At 41.9% G+C, this 15,186-nt stretch overlaps 1 protein-coding gene across 4 annotated transcripts; it reads right to left on the bottom strand.

Annotated features, from left to right (window-relative positions):
• Window positions 1-554: 554 nt before the first annotated feature.
• LOC106747093 (enhancer of split mgamma protein-like) lies at window positions 555-11,384 on the bottom strand. 4 transcript variants are annotated; one of them, XM_014624376.1, is made up of 5 exons: window positions 10,971-11,384; window positions 8,553-9,171; window positions 8,380-8,469; window positions 4,324-4,596; window positions 555-2,457 (listed from the first exon to the last, which is right to left on the bottom strand). In XM_014624376.1, exons 3-5 carry the CDS (start codon window positions 8,395-8,397, stop codon window positions 2,041-2,043), a joined length of 708 nt encoding a protein of 235 aa, XP_014479862.1. In that variant the 5' UTR covers window positions 8,398-8,469; window positions 8,553-9,171; window positions 10,971-11,384; the 3' UTR covers window positions 555-2,040. The 4 variants fall into 4 exon arrangements, with proteins under 4 accessions (XP_014479862.1, XP_014479863.1, XP_014479861.1 ...); XM_014624377.1 differs by lacking the exons at window positions 8,553-9,171; window positions 10,971-11,384 and adding an exon at window positions 10,152-10,951; XM_014624375.1 differs by lacking the exon at window positions 10,971-11,384 and having other exon boundaries at window positions 8,553-9,242.
• Between the last annotated feature and the right edge of the window lie 3,802 nt (window positions 11,385-15,186).

The raw sequence follows: 15,186 nt of genomic DNA, 5'->3' as shown, positions 1-15,186 counted from the left end.
TGATGAGCGAAGAGGTAGTCGGAATTTCGAGCGGGAAATTTGAAAATTTACGAATCATTCCTTCTTTTTCCGATTTTTAACATTTTGGTAGCAGGGAAATATATAATGAGCGTAAAAGTAATTGGAGTTACGAGCAGGAAATTTGTAGATCACGTCTTTCAAGTATTAGGAATACACAGTGAGTGGGAAAGTGATATAAATAAAAAAACGTTAAGGTAGATAAAAATTAAATTTTATTCTTTCTCATATTTTAATACAATGCAATATATAATATGATGTAACATATAAATTCTATTGTAACACATATAAGTAACACAATAAGATAAAATATACAATATAATATTGTATAATTTATAATATAATACTATTTAAGGTCGATATTCATAGTTCGGAATTATTTCTATTTTCGTATTAAGAATCTAATAAATAAATCAATTGGAGATTTTTATTTATAAATTGCTATTTCGTTGTTTGATTCAATATTGTTAGTACAAAATAAGCGCAGAATGAAAAATAATCAGAGATTTGTGAAGAGATTGTAATAATTATTTGTCAAATAATAACAAACTATGAATACTGGCCTTATACAATGTATAACAATATATAATATATTTTGATACGATTTAATGTAACATAATTGCACTAATAATAAGTAATGAGATAAATATCTCTGAAAAGAATAAACATCTTCAAAGTCGCAAAATATATAAGAATATTTAAAAATTTTTAGATAATAGTTATACGTGTAGTATATGTGTAGTATACGTGTAGTATACGCGTGTCGTTCAATTGATCGTTTTTATGACTTACCATCTTCACGTCTCTTCTTGTCATTCATCAATTGAGTTTGTCACTTACCTTATGAGACTGATATCATTTGCGCTGTTTTTAAGGATTCATGGCACCATCTCGTGTTTTTTCTCGGAATTAATCAGTCTGCAGTTGTCTGTTGGCGCCATCTTGCGCCTCTCCTCGGAATAATTGAGGTACGAATTTACCTACCTGCTGCCTGCTGCAGGTACTATCTCGTATTGACCTTACAGAACCGCTCGATTTGCCAAAGGCTGCTGGCGTCATCTCGCGTTATTTTCGAAACTAATATATATCTCGCAATATCTCAATAACATTTAAACTAATTCCATATGTTTGATCATAATAATGACAAGGGAAACAGGAGACGGTCTTTGTGAAAGATCCGTCTGTGGCACGTAGATAAAGTCCATTGTGCCTCATATTATCTATATTAGGAAAACCAGATTAATTTATAGGCTAAGACAACTTGGATATTCTTTCATGAGCGAATATCTTAAAAAATGTGAGATATACAAGAAAATATGTCGCATAAAAATTTTATTTGATATATTTCATAGATTTCGCGATTGGATTTTTCAAAATACCTTCGCCTTTTGTTATTATTTTTCCAAACTGCCACGTCATAACTCTTATAAGAATATTGAGTAAAGAATTCTTTGCTAAACATTTCCTTTGCAAATCGTAATCGAACGATCAATTACTTAAATCTCTATTTAAAGCCAAGTACCAAAGTAACATAGAATCAACACATATTGTTAACTATAATACAGAGAATAACTATAATATAGAATACTAACATCACGTAAGTTTATAATGATTCTATCGATGATTCTATCAATCTTTATTGCTATATGATTGTTATACGCGATGTCTCGCAACAAGCATTTAATGCAGCGAATAAATTTTCTCTATTGTATCTGTATATATTAATACCGCTCGGTCCGTATAATTATAGAAAATATTTTTCGAACACCGGAGTCGGTGAGACCATTTTGTACTTCTAAATGAACCAAGTAACAAAATATAAACACGTAGAAGTGTTACTCGTGTTAAATTATAAATCGCAATAATTTGGAAAAACTCTTCCGTTCTCTCTCCTATTTTCATCTCCGACATTAATTTTGTTAAAACGCAGATATATGAAATAAACACTGGAAAATCTTTTTACGGGAGTCTGCATAGGGAATGTACGTCATTAATTGATGATTAATACAAAATACGTTCGCGCTACCACGGTCTCCATACCGTATTGCGCTCCTCCACGCGTTCGACGTCGATTTCTTCATCGTCCTCGGCGTTAATGTCCTGCGAAGTACACGATTTGTTCCTTGTCGTTGTTGCGGTCGCCGTTGATCTCTGGTCCTTCAGGTTTCTCAGTTTGATGTTGCAATTCGCTGTTACTTTCTTCTTGTCGTTAACGGGCGACATCGAGGCTTCGCACTGAGGAAGCGTGGAAACGACTGTCGTCGACACGCTGGTATCGGCAACTTCTTCGATATCCTTATTATCGCCGCGAGATGTGGCAGTAATCGGCGAAACGTTTGCACGATCTCCCACCGAGTCGGTTTCGCTCGAGACGACGCATGATGACGCGTTGCTAGCGGTGCGATTCGTCGGGCTAGGTGATAAGAGCTGGATTTTCAGCTGAAAATGAAAAAGAAACATTTTCGGTCATTATTCGCCGATTGTATAATAATAGTCCGTGACCATAAATCTGTGCGACTGGCGCGCAATTCTCGAATCGAAATGATGAATAATCCGTTTCCATCTTGAACGATAGAAAATATGAGATCTCTAATTGTGGACTAAATAATCAAATTTCTCTTGTGAAAAACCCAACAATATTATACAGGCCACTGTGTTTCTTTAATGTGACACTCACTGCCGTTTTCTCCATACTGAAGTTCAAAGGACTTGTCGCAGAATTACGAGGTGTTAGATTATCTCGATATTCTACCTGTGCATAATCTTCTCTCAGTTTCAGTGAACAACACAATTAATATCGCGTGCGCGGGCTGCAAATAAAGTATGTGCGCTGATAAAATGTTACATAATCTAAAATTAAAAATTAATAGCTGGATGGATAGAGGTAAAAGGATAAACTTCTTTCCGTATCTTTCTTCTTACTAGATTATTTTTACTGTTACTGGAAAGTTCAATAGTAATCGGGGATGCAAGCGGGATGAAGAGGGAGGAATTGTGAGAACAAAAGTAGCAGTTGTGTGCCCGATAATTCTACGTATTTGAGACAATAACAATGACAGCGAAAGGAGCCACAACAGAGCAGATTCAAGACGGGACTCGAGGAATAATTATTGGACGTATAAAATACGTATTCACGAGACTCACGCCAGATTCTAAGGCCGGTATTAATAGTCGTAAGTTATTTGCGGCCGACTGAGAGAGAAATTAATTACAGATACGTGCTCACCGACCGTTACTTGTCATATTAAATAAGTGCGGGTACAGATTGAGTCAGAGGTCGGAGCTATGATAATTCATCGAGCGATAACGGACTATGAATGCCGGCGTAAATTTCGACTAGGTTATCTCCTTATTCGCCGAGCGTCCGTTAAGATATGTCCTATATAATGAGCGATTTTTACACACCTGGAAGTACACGATATATCGCTTCCCGCATTCCGGCGTCCTGCGTCCTTTTCGACTGACCCAATATTTGCTTATCGCGCATACTCTATCTGCAGTTAAGCATGTTAGACAATTAATACACACATCTCGCTTGTTGTAATTCAGCATGAGGATAACATTCAGGGACGTGGAGTATATCGAGACGGTCGAACACACTCGACAATTCGGAAACAAGTCCTTGAAGCCTCAACCGTGGAGAAAACGGCGGTGAGTAACCGCAGCGTCAAACAGGCATCCAACGGCCCATCGAAAGTAACGTTTTGCAGGACGTAATTCATCATCGTTACATATTTCATAAACGACAATCAGCAACGACCAAGCGTGCCGCAATTAAAGGCTCCGTTTCGCGCGGCCGAACGGAAGAAGTGCCGCTGAATCAATAAAATTTCAAGTGCCATTATAACTACGCCGCAAATACAAGTGTATTTTTACATGCACAAACGTTTAAAGATGGCACATTTGATCGATGCTCATTTTACACGTCTCTTAGGTTACGTCATTTAAAACGTTTAATCGTGTTAAATCATAAATTCTAAGTTAACGCATCCGATCGTATTAATGACGCGATTTAAAACGGCGGGAAACATGCGAGAAAAATGAAAATAACACGCTTGGATTTGCAGTATACTATGTTATGTATTGTTTCAATAATTGAAGCAGTAATTAGTTATAACGACGTCGCTACTGAATCGAGAAGATTTACATTCCGATCATACGTGCTGTTGCGGACGTTCTATTGATTCAACAGCACTTTTTCATGTAGCAGTGACACGCGCCACTAGAATCGCGAGTAGCACCCTCACTTCCCCCCATCTTCGCCGTCAATATGTAATAATACGATAATTATGGAGCGTCGATTACCGATGGTGAATTAGATCGCCGGCTCGTTTGGAGGCCAGACGCGAGGTGCCTCGCCAGCCTCTCCGCGGCTTCACCCGATAAGGACGAGAGGAATCTGCAGGCTTCAGCGGCGCAATGCCCGAATCCGGACTGCCAGCGATTTTCGGCGGAGATCTCGTTGCCGCTGACCGCCGATAACCCGGAAGGTCGCGAGGCCTGCAGTCTCTGCAGATGACGGACCGTCAGCTCGAGCACGTCCGCCTTCTCCAGCTTGCTGATGTTCTCCCTCTCGGTCTGCGAACGGAACCCTCGTTGATAGATAAGAGCCTTGAGAAGAGCCTTTAGCGGAACGGCTGACTTCTACTTTCGTGACAGGCGTTTTCCACCCTCAATCTTCGCTTAAATTATTACTTCACTTTCTTTTTATTATACATTATCTACAGTAGTTTGTCATCGGTCACAAACAACGGAACGGTCGTTTAGTTTAAGACCCGAGATATCGCGCGATATTTCACCTTTTCGCTGCGACACGTTTCAACCAAAAGTGTTCGCTATATGTGGTACAGTATTCAATTGTGTGAGGCGGAATAATACAGTGGAGACAATTCTAAAGAAAGACTCCGGACGAGGTGCAGTAAATATATAACGTCCGCGAATGGCGAGTGATTTTCCACGATGTGCATCGTCCCGTACAGCACAAGTGTTCAAAAGACATCCCAGAGACGTCCCAGAAATGTTTGGTATTTCTGGAACGTTTCTAGGATGTCCTTCGAACATTTATACCGTATAGGACACGAGTGATGGGGCGATTTCGATTTTCAGAAAACCCAATCTTCTCCCTCGAAAAGTCGACTTTTCCAAACTGATGCTTTTTCCGTGAAATTTTTACACGAGTCGATTCTTTCAATAAAGGATCGATTTTCGGCCCGTTGACACGCTTATCCACCAATGTTATTTAACTGAGAAGCTAGTTTTCAGCGACGAACATATCCGTCGTGCCCAGCGAAAAGACGAAGACTTGAGGCATGAAGACACTTGTCCTCAACCGACGTAACATATCGCTCATCCTGCCAAGGTCCTCGGAAGATGGAATAGGATCGGCAGCCGACGATCGTTAAACGCTCGCTGTCGAGCGCGAGACGGGTGTCGGCCGGGACAATGACGCGCCGCACCGGGGAAATTAGCTCGGTGAAATGAACGGTGCCTTTCACGTTGATTCAGCGAATTACACGTGCAAGGTGGCGAGGATGGCGCGCGCCGGGTCTACCGTGCCGACAAATTAGCACCGGTGGCGAGGTGCGCGCACCGTACGATTCCACCGCTGAGGACCGACTCGAGTTAATGTGCGGGAAACGCGCGGCAATAACGCTTTTTTTTCTCTTTCTCTCTCTCTCTCTCTCTCGACGCGTCACGGCTCGGCCGATCGCGAAGGCTAATATTGAAGCTGTTAAAAAGGCACGGGGCCCGTATTTTCTCACCTCGTGTACACAGTCGGCGCTAAATACGAAATTTCCGCTCGAGAGCCGCTCGAAAGTCGTCGTTTTGTCGCGCTCGGTCACTCCTCGTCCACACGGTAAAAATACAAATTGTAGATCTCGCGGCTCGATAAGTGCCCCCTCCTCCCCCTCCCGGCACTCTCCCCCTCTTATCTCGCTGCTCCTTCGCGCGAAACAACTTTATCTATTAATTTCTTTTCTCCTTCTCGCGGCTCAACTTATTTACATCCGTTACACGAAGATCGCGTACGACATTATCGCCGTGGCATTTAGCGCGCGAGACACCGCCACCGTCGCTGCCGGGACGCGATAAATTGCGTTCATTGCGAGAGACTCGGATTAGACGGGGCTAGTATCGTGGGAGAGGGGAGGGGGGTATTTGAATATCACCTACGTGTCGCGCAAAGCGTTACTACGCGCATGACTACACACCGCGAATCGGCGTATATACGTGCCGTTCCGTTGACATTCGCCGTCGCACACCGCTGGGTTCCCACGCTCCGGGAACATTTAAAAGCAAAATCGCCTGCACGCGTAGCTGCGGCCCGAGAATGCGTTTCCTGCTAGGCGCGATCCGTAAAATTGCTGTCGGGCCGGCGGACGGACGGGCGGTAGCGCGAGGACGGACGCGCGGTATCATAAATAGAGCCCGGCGCGGTGTCGAGCAAGAAACCACACCACCGGCTTTCCTCCGAAGGTTCCGCTCGACACGCGGGGAAAAAGTGCACAGCACGTGCTCGTTGAACCAGACTATCGGCGTTCGAGGCTGCCGCCGCTGCCTTCGAAAACAATCGCGATCCCGTAAGTCCGGATCTGAAGCAGGCGCGATAAGCTCCTAGCCTTTTCCTCTCCGAGCGATCGAGTGTCACGTAATTCCTGGCGAAAGGTGTTTCAAAAGGCGCGATAACGCTTAAGGATGCGTCACCGGTCGGTGCCGTACTTTCAGCGCATCAGGGAGGCCACTCGCGAGTTTCGTATTCATCAAGTTATGTTCCTACACGTTGATCTCGGTGCTTAAATAATAAATGTTAATTCGATGCGATGTCGAGGTATACATATGTAAGATGAGTCACTTGAAATTGCCGTAAAAAGTAACTTAATGTATGTCGATTTTATAGACAAATTTTACGGACGGAAGTTAAATAGCTTGGGAGGGGAGGCTGTATTCTCGTCATCCAATTTCTTTTCGCGGAGGCGCTAAATTATGCGAAGGTCAACTTCAGTTTTCTATATAGAATCTGTATGGATTTATGGATGATATATCCTTAAATATTAAAAATTGCGACGTCTGATAGTGCAGGAAATAGCTTCTTGCGAGGATAACTTCTTGCTAGAAATTACGTTATAATTTAGTGTTTAAAGCAAAAGGCTAAAGGCGTGTACTATACTTACTCCGTAGATCCGGTCTAACGCTTAACCTGCAGATTTACCGGGTATAACTTTTAGCGTTTCCGAGTGAAGCGGTTCCGGGAGGCCCTCCGGGAGCGATTAACTCGTTTGCATGAGAAACAGAGATGCCTGTTCACTTCGCGTGGCCATAGCGAAGTGCACGAAAGGATTTTTCCAATTCACGATTTCTAACCGATGATGAGTCGAATTGCAAAAATCGTGTTTCTGTAATCCGTTTCATTTGACGTCGATCAAAATAAAAGGGAAATTAAATGACATTTTTCAAATCTTCTCGTGATATAAATATCGTAAATTACGAATTAATGACGTAAGTTTTATGATAGGCTAAACGAAGCTTACGACATTATTAATCGCTCCCGTATGAAAGAAAGATTTGGTAATAAGTTAAAAATTTGGTTAATATTTGCCTGCTTAATACTTGATTATCGTAATCAAATAGTTTAGTTTCGTGTATACAATACTGTAGTTCCGTATATTGTATATTTAATATACGGAACTATATTATATTTAGTTGCAGTTGGAATAGAGCAAGCAAACAAATGTTTGATTCAACAAATGGGGTTGTTTAGTTTCTTAAATAATAAGTTAATTTCTTAAATAATAAATATCTTTACGTCAAATAATGTATTTCTTTTGCATTTTTTACTCAAACATTACAATGGTTGTTATAGGCGATAAATTATTTGAAAGAAGCAACACCATATTAGAAAAATATTAAAGAACTTTCTTTGTTCCGGTGGAACAATATTTAGTATATAATGAAATAAATTTTTTCTTCATTGAAAACGAAATATTATATATTTCCTCTAAATAATATACAGTTTTCTTTATCAAACAACATGGTTTAATCTAACGAAACAACATTTTCATTCAAGTAATAAAATATTTGATATTAAATTATATTATTTATATTAAACAGACCCAAATAAAAAAATAGTGTATTAAATCCAAAGAAATCCTTTTCTCTATGTACTTTTGCGTCTCGACGCGTGCTTTCTTACTCTCACCGTTCCGTTGACGTAAATGTATTAATCGCTAGTAATTATGATCGATCGAACCCGGCGACCGATATTTTAAAATAACCGAAATATTTATTATTCATGTCCCCCGTGTGTGTGTGTGTGTGTGTGTGTGTGTGTAATAAATATATAAAGAAGACGAATATCCTCACCTCCAAAGCGTCCACCATGATATTCTTGAGCTCATCGAGACAACGATTTATTCGCGCGCGTCTCTTCCTTTCCAAAAGCGGCTTCGTTATCTGCCATTGAACACACGTTATATTTTATTAATCAATATACCGCGACAGCTGCCGCGCTTCGGCCGGCGAAACTTTCTTCGCACCTCGGCCCACCGTCGCACGACTTCGTTCTCGATCGTCAATCACAACATAAATTACTAATTTACGACGCGGCTGGGACAGGAGAATCGAACGTCGACGCGTACGATCGACGTGACGGAATGAACGGAAAGTAATAATCGTGTACGGCCGTGCCGTCTCCTTATTTATCCTTTCATCTCGCCTTAATTCGCCGGGGGAAATCTTTGACCCATGAATGAACGTGGCGCGCGAGAAATCAAGTCTTGTTTTGTTTCAGCGCGAGATGGTCGGATGATGATTTAGCGTCAATTAGCGACCGCATCGCGCGTATGCTCGTATCGATTACGTTTTCCTCGGCGGTTAAGTCGCGAGGATACACGGATACAAATTTATGCCGTGTGCCGGCAGGTGTTGGGTCGTCGTCGTTGTCGACGGACGGAAAATGAAACATCGTTGCCGATGAAAGAAGCAAAGCTAAGAGCAAAAGCGCGTTTGATTTAAACACTTTGCCGATTGCGACCAGCGGTGGCCAAGTGTGGCGGGAAACGAACGTGCATGCCGGCACGCTACTACTCGTATGTCCTGCGAATCTTTCGCAAGGTTAAATAAATTTCCAAGTGACGGGGGTAAATTCAGGCCCAGCTGCGCAGAAAAAAAAAACTACTGTTCAAGCGATATTTACTTGATCCGAGTAAAATGGTCGTTCCAATACCCCTTGGCAAATATTTACTAAGAATAGAAATATAATTGATCATATGCACATTTCCTTCGTATAAGTAGATATTTACTTGTATGTGTTAAGACAATTGCGACAGGTGTATTGAAAATTAGTAATATTTGGAATGTTAGAATTTATTTTTAGATAATATTCACCGGTCCAGAAAAATCAAAATTTTCAATCATTAGGTTTTATCACACAATGGATAAGAAATACAATATAATTCTAGTTATAGTTTTTTTAATTGACTTTTTTGTTAATTTTTTCATATATTTTTTTCGGTTCCCTTTCCAAGGATAGAAAAATTCGTTTAGAAAAATTCACGTGTGTTCGGTTAAAACCCGCAATATTTACTTCTTTCCGTAGAGAAGATAATTGCGTGCGCTTCACTGAAGTTAAATGAAATTAATATGTTATATATTAAGCAATAACATTACTTTCAAAAATTACTTTCAAAAAATTACAGCCAAAAACATTTTGAACAAATATGTAATATATAATATATAATAATATTATTATACCTTATCATTTAACTTCAGTTAGGTGTCAGTTAAGTGTACGCAATAACTTTCTTTACGGAAAATAGTTAATGTAACAGGTACTGACCGAACAAACATAAATATTTCTAAACAAATTTGTCTATCCTTAAAGAAAAAAACCGAGAAAATTCACAGGAAAAGAAAACAGGTTTTTTCGAGCCTTCAAAACTCTCATTCTAGTAAATGTTCTTTTAAATTTCGAACCATTTTACATTTTCACTCAGTAATTCATTTACAAATTAAAATATCACTGCGTTCAGGTAAGTACTTAATATACAGGAGCTATTAAAATACAAAATATACAAGCTATTAAATTGATAGAAGTGTTACTCGATTTAAGAATGAGTTGAGAAACAAGTAATTACGTTTACTTAATTCTAGCACTTTTTCCCATCTGCACGCAAGAACACGCGAATATTCAAATCACGCCTGGAGAGAAGTTCCGATCCGTTCTGTTCGAGCCTCAATCAGCCCCAAAAATCAGGCGAGATTGCAATCGGGAGGATAAATGGTAGCTCGGCTTGGTAATGCAAACTTCAACTCGCGTGAGAACTTTTAGCTCTGTTTGAAACGTGTAATGTGCAGCTGCGCAAACTTGTTACTCAGTCTTTCGCAAGGCGCGCGCGCGTATATAATTACATATTGATTATTTCAAGCAATATACTTCGACATATAAATATATAATATACAATTATCTATTAATTTTTAATTTACGAAATGACCGTGTAAAAGAATAGAATCTATTATTAGCTGTTTGTGCTGAAGCATATCGAATGCGCTACAAGGAAAATGAATAAATTAATCGAGCTGCCTGTTAATTCGCACAAATAAGTAAAAGTTTTTGCTCGAGAGGCCTATGACGGTGCGCAATGTAAAATCTAACTGTAAAATAACAGTGTGAAAATATATTATCTCTTTGTCCACGGCGATATTTCTCAGGACAGGAGTGGTAAACAAAAATAATTAAGAGATTCATTTCGAACAATTAATCGGGGAATCGAGGGTCGTTTTCGATACGTTAGGGAAAGGGTAGCGATTCACGAATGCCCGACAAGTTCCGGCTTGTGTAGCGACACCGTCGAAACGATGCCAATTGTATCACCTTCTCGTCAAACTTGACATTGCGCACTATCACCCGCGTTCGTGCGAGTCCGTCACCGACTCGACCGCGATATTCGCAATACCTTCTTGTATTGATACGTTCTCGAAACCGGATGAGGATAATCGTACGACATCGCGGCGGCGGAGGAAATCATAGCTCGGCGCGAAGGAGGGAAACGACCACGCGGTCTGTAAGCTCGGGAATCGCACCGGCGTGCGAAACACTCGTAAAACAAGCAAAATATTGCAAACAATCGGCCCGAGGTGAAATGACGAGCGAAGCGCGAAAATCGCCGGGGCGACGCGCGCGCGCGTTCGAGCACGTTGTCGGACGGAAATTCGCGATTATCACGCCGGACTCGGCCCGACAGCCACGACGTTTCCAGCCACGACGTTTTACATTTCACTGTATCTCCGCATCCGGAATATGGAAATATATGGATCAAGCGTATCGGACACGCGGCCTGACATTAGTAGACCCACACAAGCGAGCGCACTTGCTGGAGTCTCTACACCAACTGACTCGATGCTCTCCGCTGCCATTCCGACACAGGCTACCCTCACCAGTTTCGAACCCTCCGGAGAGAGACTACTTTGGATAGGAAGGTCGCTCCAAATGGTTCGTTGCAGCTACACCGCGCGCACCGTTCAAGCGATAGGGTAACCGAGAGACGAGCGATCACACACACGCGACAATAATTCCGGCCGATAGTATTTCAAATCGATGGATCCCACCCGCTACGGAAAATCCCCCGTTCGTCTCCTCGACGACGATCTCGAGGGAATCCCCGGTGACAGTGGCTGCTTTTGCGCGCGAGATCTCGCGACGACAAACTCGAAATTTTCGTTCCAGTCTATTTAGTTCAGCATGAAATCTTTCAAAGTCTTCCATTGTTCTCTTTTGATGCTACTAGTGAGAAGTTATTTCCGTCTTCTCCGCTTCAAGATTTCATGTAGAACTAAGAATACTGAAAAGTCCATTTGGTTAACTGCAATAAAATTCAGTTGGGATATGCTCGAACAAATGTTTCGGTTTATGAGAAGAGTGAAAAAAGTTCGGTTTCGGAGAACGATAGCTTCGGTTCAAAGAAATGGATTTTGACTCTCACAACCGAAACATTTGTTCGAGCATATCCTAAAGAAATTTCAAGACTTAATGTAGGAGAAAAATTTCGACTCGGGAAGAGACAGTCCGAAAATCCCGACGACCGAAAAGACCGACGGAAATCACTTCCCTCCTGTAGTTTTTCGAATAATTTCTCTGTTGTCCGGTCGATCTTGGATCGTATTTATTCGTCGAGCGACACGAAGTACGCGACTGAAGGTACAAATACGAAATTGAACGCGGTGCCGTTCAAGTCGCGCAGCACGATAATTAATAGCCTGCGTGGCGAACGGCATTTGATTACCAATTTCGCAGGCGAGCCTTCATAGTGCACGCACGCGTCGAATTTGTTTGCAAAATACGGCAACTGCGCCGCGTTTGCTGCGGTGTCCAGGGTAACACGAGCCATCGCGTTCAGTGAAAGCAAGCAACGCGTTCAATCATTCATGCCATTGCCGCGTATCCATCGATAATGGAGCGGAATTACCGTCGTAGGCGCGATCACGTTACGTTCGCCACGTGTTGTTTCCTTCCGGTAAATATCGCGCGCGATTGTTTCAAATTGCCCCGACGGTCTCGTACACTGATAGAAAATTATCGTTATTTCCCCGATGCCAGCCGTACCTACTTTTTTATTTCAACCATGAAAATTTTAGTAAATGTTATTATAGTGTCAATGATGATAAACAAATGATGATAAATGATGATAATCTTATGTACATATTGCTGTTATTGTAAGATATGGCTCGCACCGAAAATAACTATAATTTTGTATCAGTGTGTGGCTTCACACAGTATTCCGTTTGTCGTGAAAATTCGTTCCAAAAAGGTTATTAGATGCGCGAAGAAACTTGATACTCGTCGTGAAGACCGTAAATTTGAAAATCGTATATTGATATTTATATATAAACGTATATATAATATTATAGATAATCGTATATTGATATAAATCGTATATTGATATTTGAAAAGAAATATAGATAGATATTTAGTCTCTAAAGTGCAATGTATTAACACTGAGAAGCAGTCAATAGTCACTAATGATCGTTGATAGTTGTAAGTATAGCACTGCAAATCAGTAAAATTTCGTTGCAAAAGTCCGTTAATGTAACTGTTTCCATCGAAGAAATCTAACTAAAATAGTAAGAGAGTTATTATTTATTACTTCCTTTTTATTATCTTAACGCCACTCTCAAGGTATTGTCAATGATTTTGTTTCAAATATTCTTAGTCGCATTTAATTAATTTAATTTATATCGCATTTGAAAAATACACTTATTCGAACTTGAAACCTCTACACTGGGGAAGGAAGACTTAAAAATTTATTTGTGAAATATAAGATTTATTTCACGGAAATAAACGTTTATTTTAAATGTGAAATAAAATTCTATTCCTAGCAAACGAACCAATTAATAAGAAAATTTAAGTATATTTCACAAAAATATATATTTCATCGTCGTAGTCCCAACCAATATATTACATAAAATTAACGAATATTCACTGATTATCGGTAGAACATCGTCTCACTGATCCAACTTAAGAGAGTAAATTGGTAATACGGACGAGGAAGCGATAATAATAAGAAACCGAGAGGAAAATGATTCCTGAGTTTTCACATCGCTATAACACGTCGGTCGCACTTGTGACGCTCCGTAATTAATAATTACGGGAGGAATAATATCTCTTCGGCGAACGTCGCTCTTATGCGCGCGTATATCGCGACCCGCGTGACGCTCCACAGCTCGGCGATACTGAAAAGGCGGCATTGTGGTGCGACTTCGAGGAGCGCGTCACGTAGTCGGGATTTCGGCGGTCTCTCGGGACGATAAGCCCCGGGTTCATTAAGATTATCTCCTACGTGTACTGAAGAGTCGCCAGATGCTTCGGGAGCTGCAGACGCGCCGACTGCGTTCGCGCACTCGGCACCCTCTCCTCCCGTATCCACCTTATCGCTGGTGTCAACGAGGAAATTTTGACGGAGATGATCATCGTCTTTTGCGTTACATATTCGGACGATCGGCCCATGGCAGCGGTTGGAAGAAACCCGAGGTGCTCGATGGCGGATGAAGGATATCTCGTGTCGCAGATAAACCCGGCGCTTGACACATCGCGATTGTGCCCGTCGACGGTTCCCAGCCGCGCGGCGTCTTCCCGGGGCCGAGAGTGTAGAGTGCCACGTGCTGTTGCTGCGTCTCTTTCGGAGCTCGCCTTTCTCCGATTAATCTCGACACGTTCGCCATCACCGGCGTTCATCTTCACCCGGCGAACCGTCCGTCAGAGTTTATTTTTTGCTCGTCCTTTTTATGTCATTGTGCAAAACATGCTTAATTTGTTTGTGCAGATACAGAGTGAAAAATCTTTGTCGAACACGACGCCGATCTCTCGTGAAAATTGGCGCGTCACACGTGCGCGCGACACGCACGTGGCGAACGTGCCGAATTAATCGCGAGTGTTCGCGTTTAACGCCGATGGTAACATGTTAGGCCCACCAGGCCTACACGCGTTTTCTTCCGTTTTCCACCCCTCTTCTTGTTTCGTCGTATTTAAATAAACGTTTATTTCTGCGACGTAAACCTTATATCTCACGAATCAATTTCCATGTTCTTTCTCTCTCAGTGCAGGGGTTTCGAGTTCGAGCCCTGAGCGTATTTTTTCAATGCGACATAAATGAAATCCACCAACTCTCTCAGGATTAATCAGGAGGATTTAATTCGGGAGGGTCTCCACGCGGGGGATTTTACCTGTCGACATAGTCTTCGTTAACATTGTTACCGAACGAATGATACTCGATTCGATGTGACGCGATCGGGTTTAATCGCGTCGCGGCTACGTCACCGACCCGATCATCCGCGCACTGTCATTCACGAAGCGTGCAGACGCCACCGACGCATTAAAATCCGACACGAGTCGTAAACATTCGCACGCTTCGCGTAACGGCCGGGCACAGGCGATACGGCAGAGGCGATAACCGCGCGGCTTGATAACGGCGCGACGATATTGCACGAGAGTGCCGAGCCTCAACGTCGGGTGACATCAACTAATTATTATTTTCCTTCCTGGTAGTCCGCGACCGGCGACTCTCTCTCTCTCCCCCTCTTTCTCTCTTTCCTTCTTGCCTCTTCTCTTCTGCTCTCCATTCGCCGACAGACACATGAGAACTGTGAGACTCGTGCGCGACGAACACGAGGCGCGCG

The sequence above is a fragment of the Dinoponera quadriceps genome, unplaced genomic scaffold (assembly GCF_001313825.1).
Source record: "Dinoponera quadriceps isolate SergipeBrazil2010 unplaced genomic scaffold, ASM131382v1 scaffold2110, whole genome shotgun sequence".
Taxonomy (NCBI): domain Eukaryota; kingdom Metazoa; phylum Arthropoda; class Insecta; order Hymenoptera; family Formicidae; genus Dinoponera; species Dinoponera quadriceps.
This window is presented reverse-complemented; position numbering and strand designations above follow the sequence as displayed.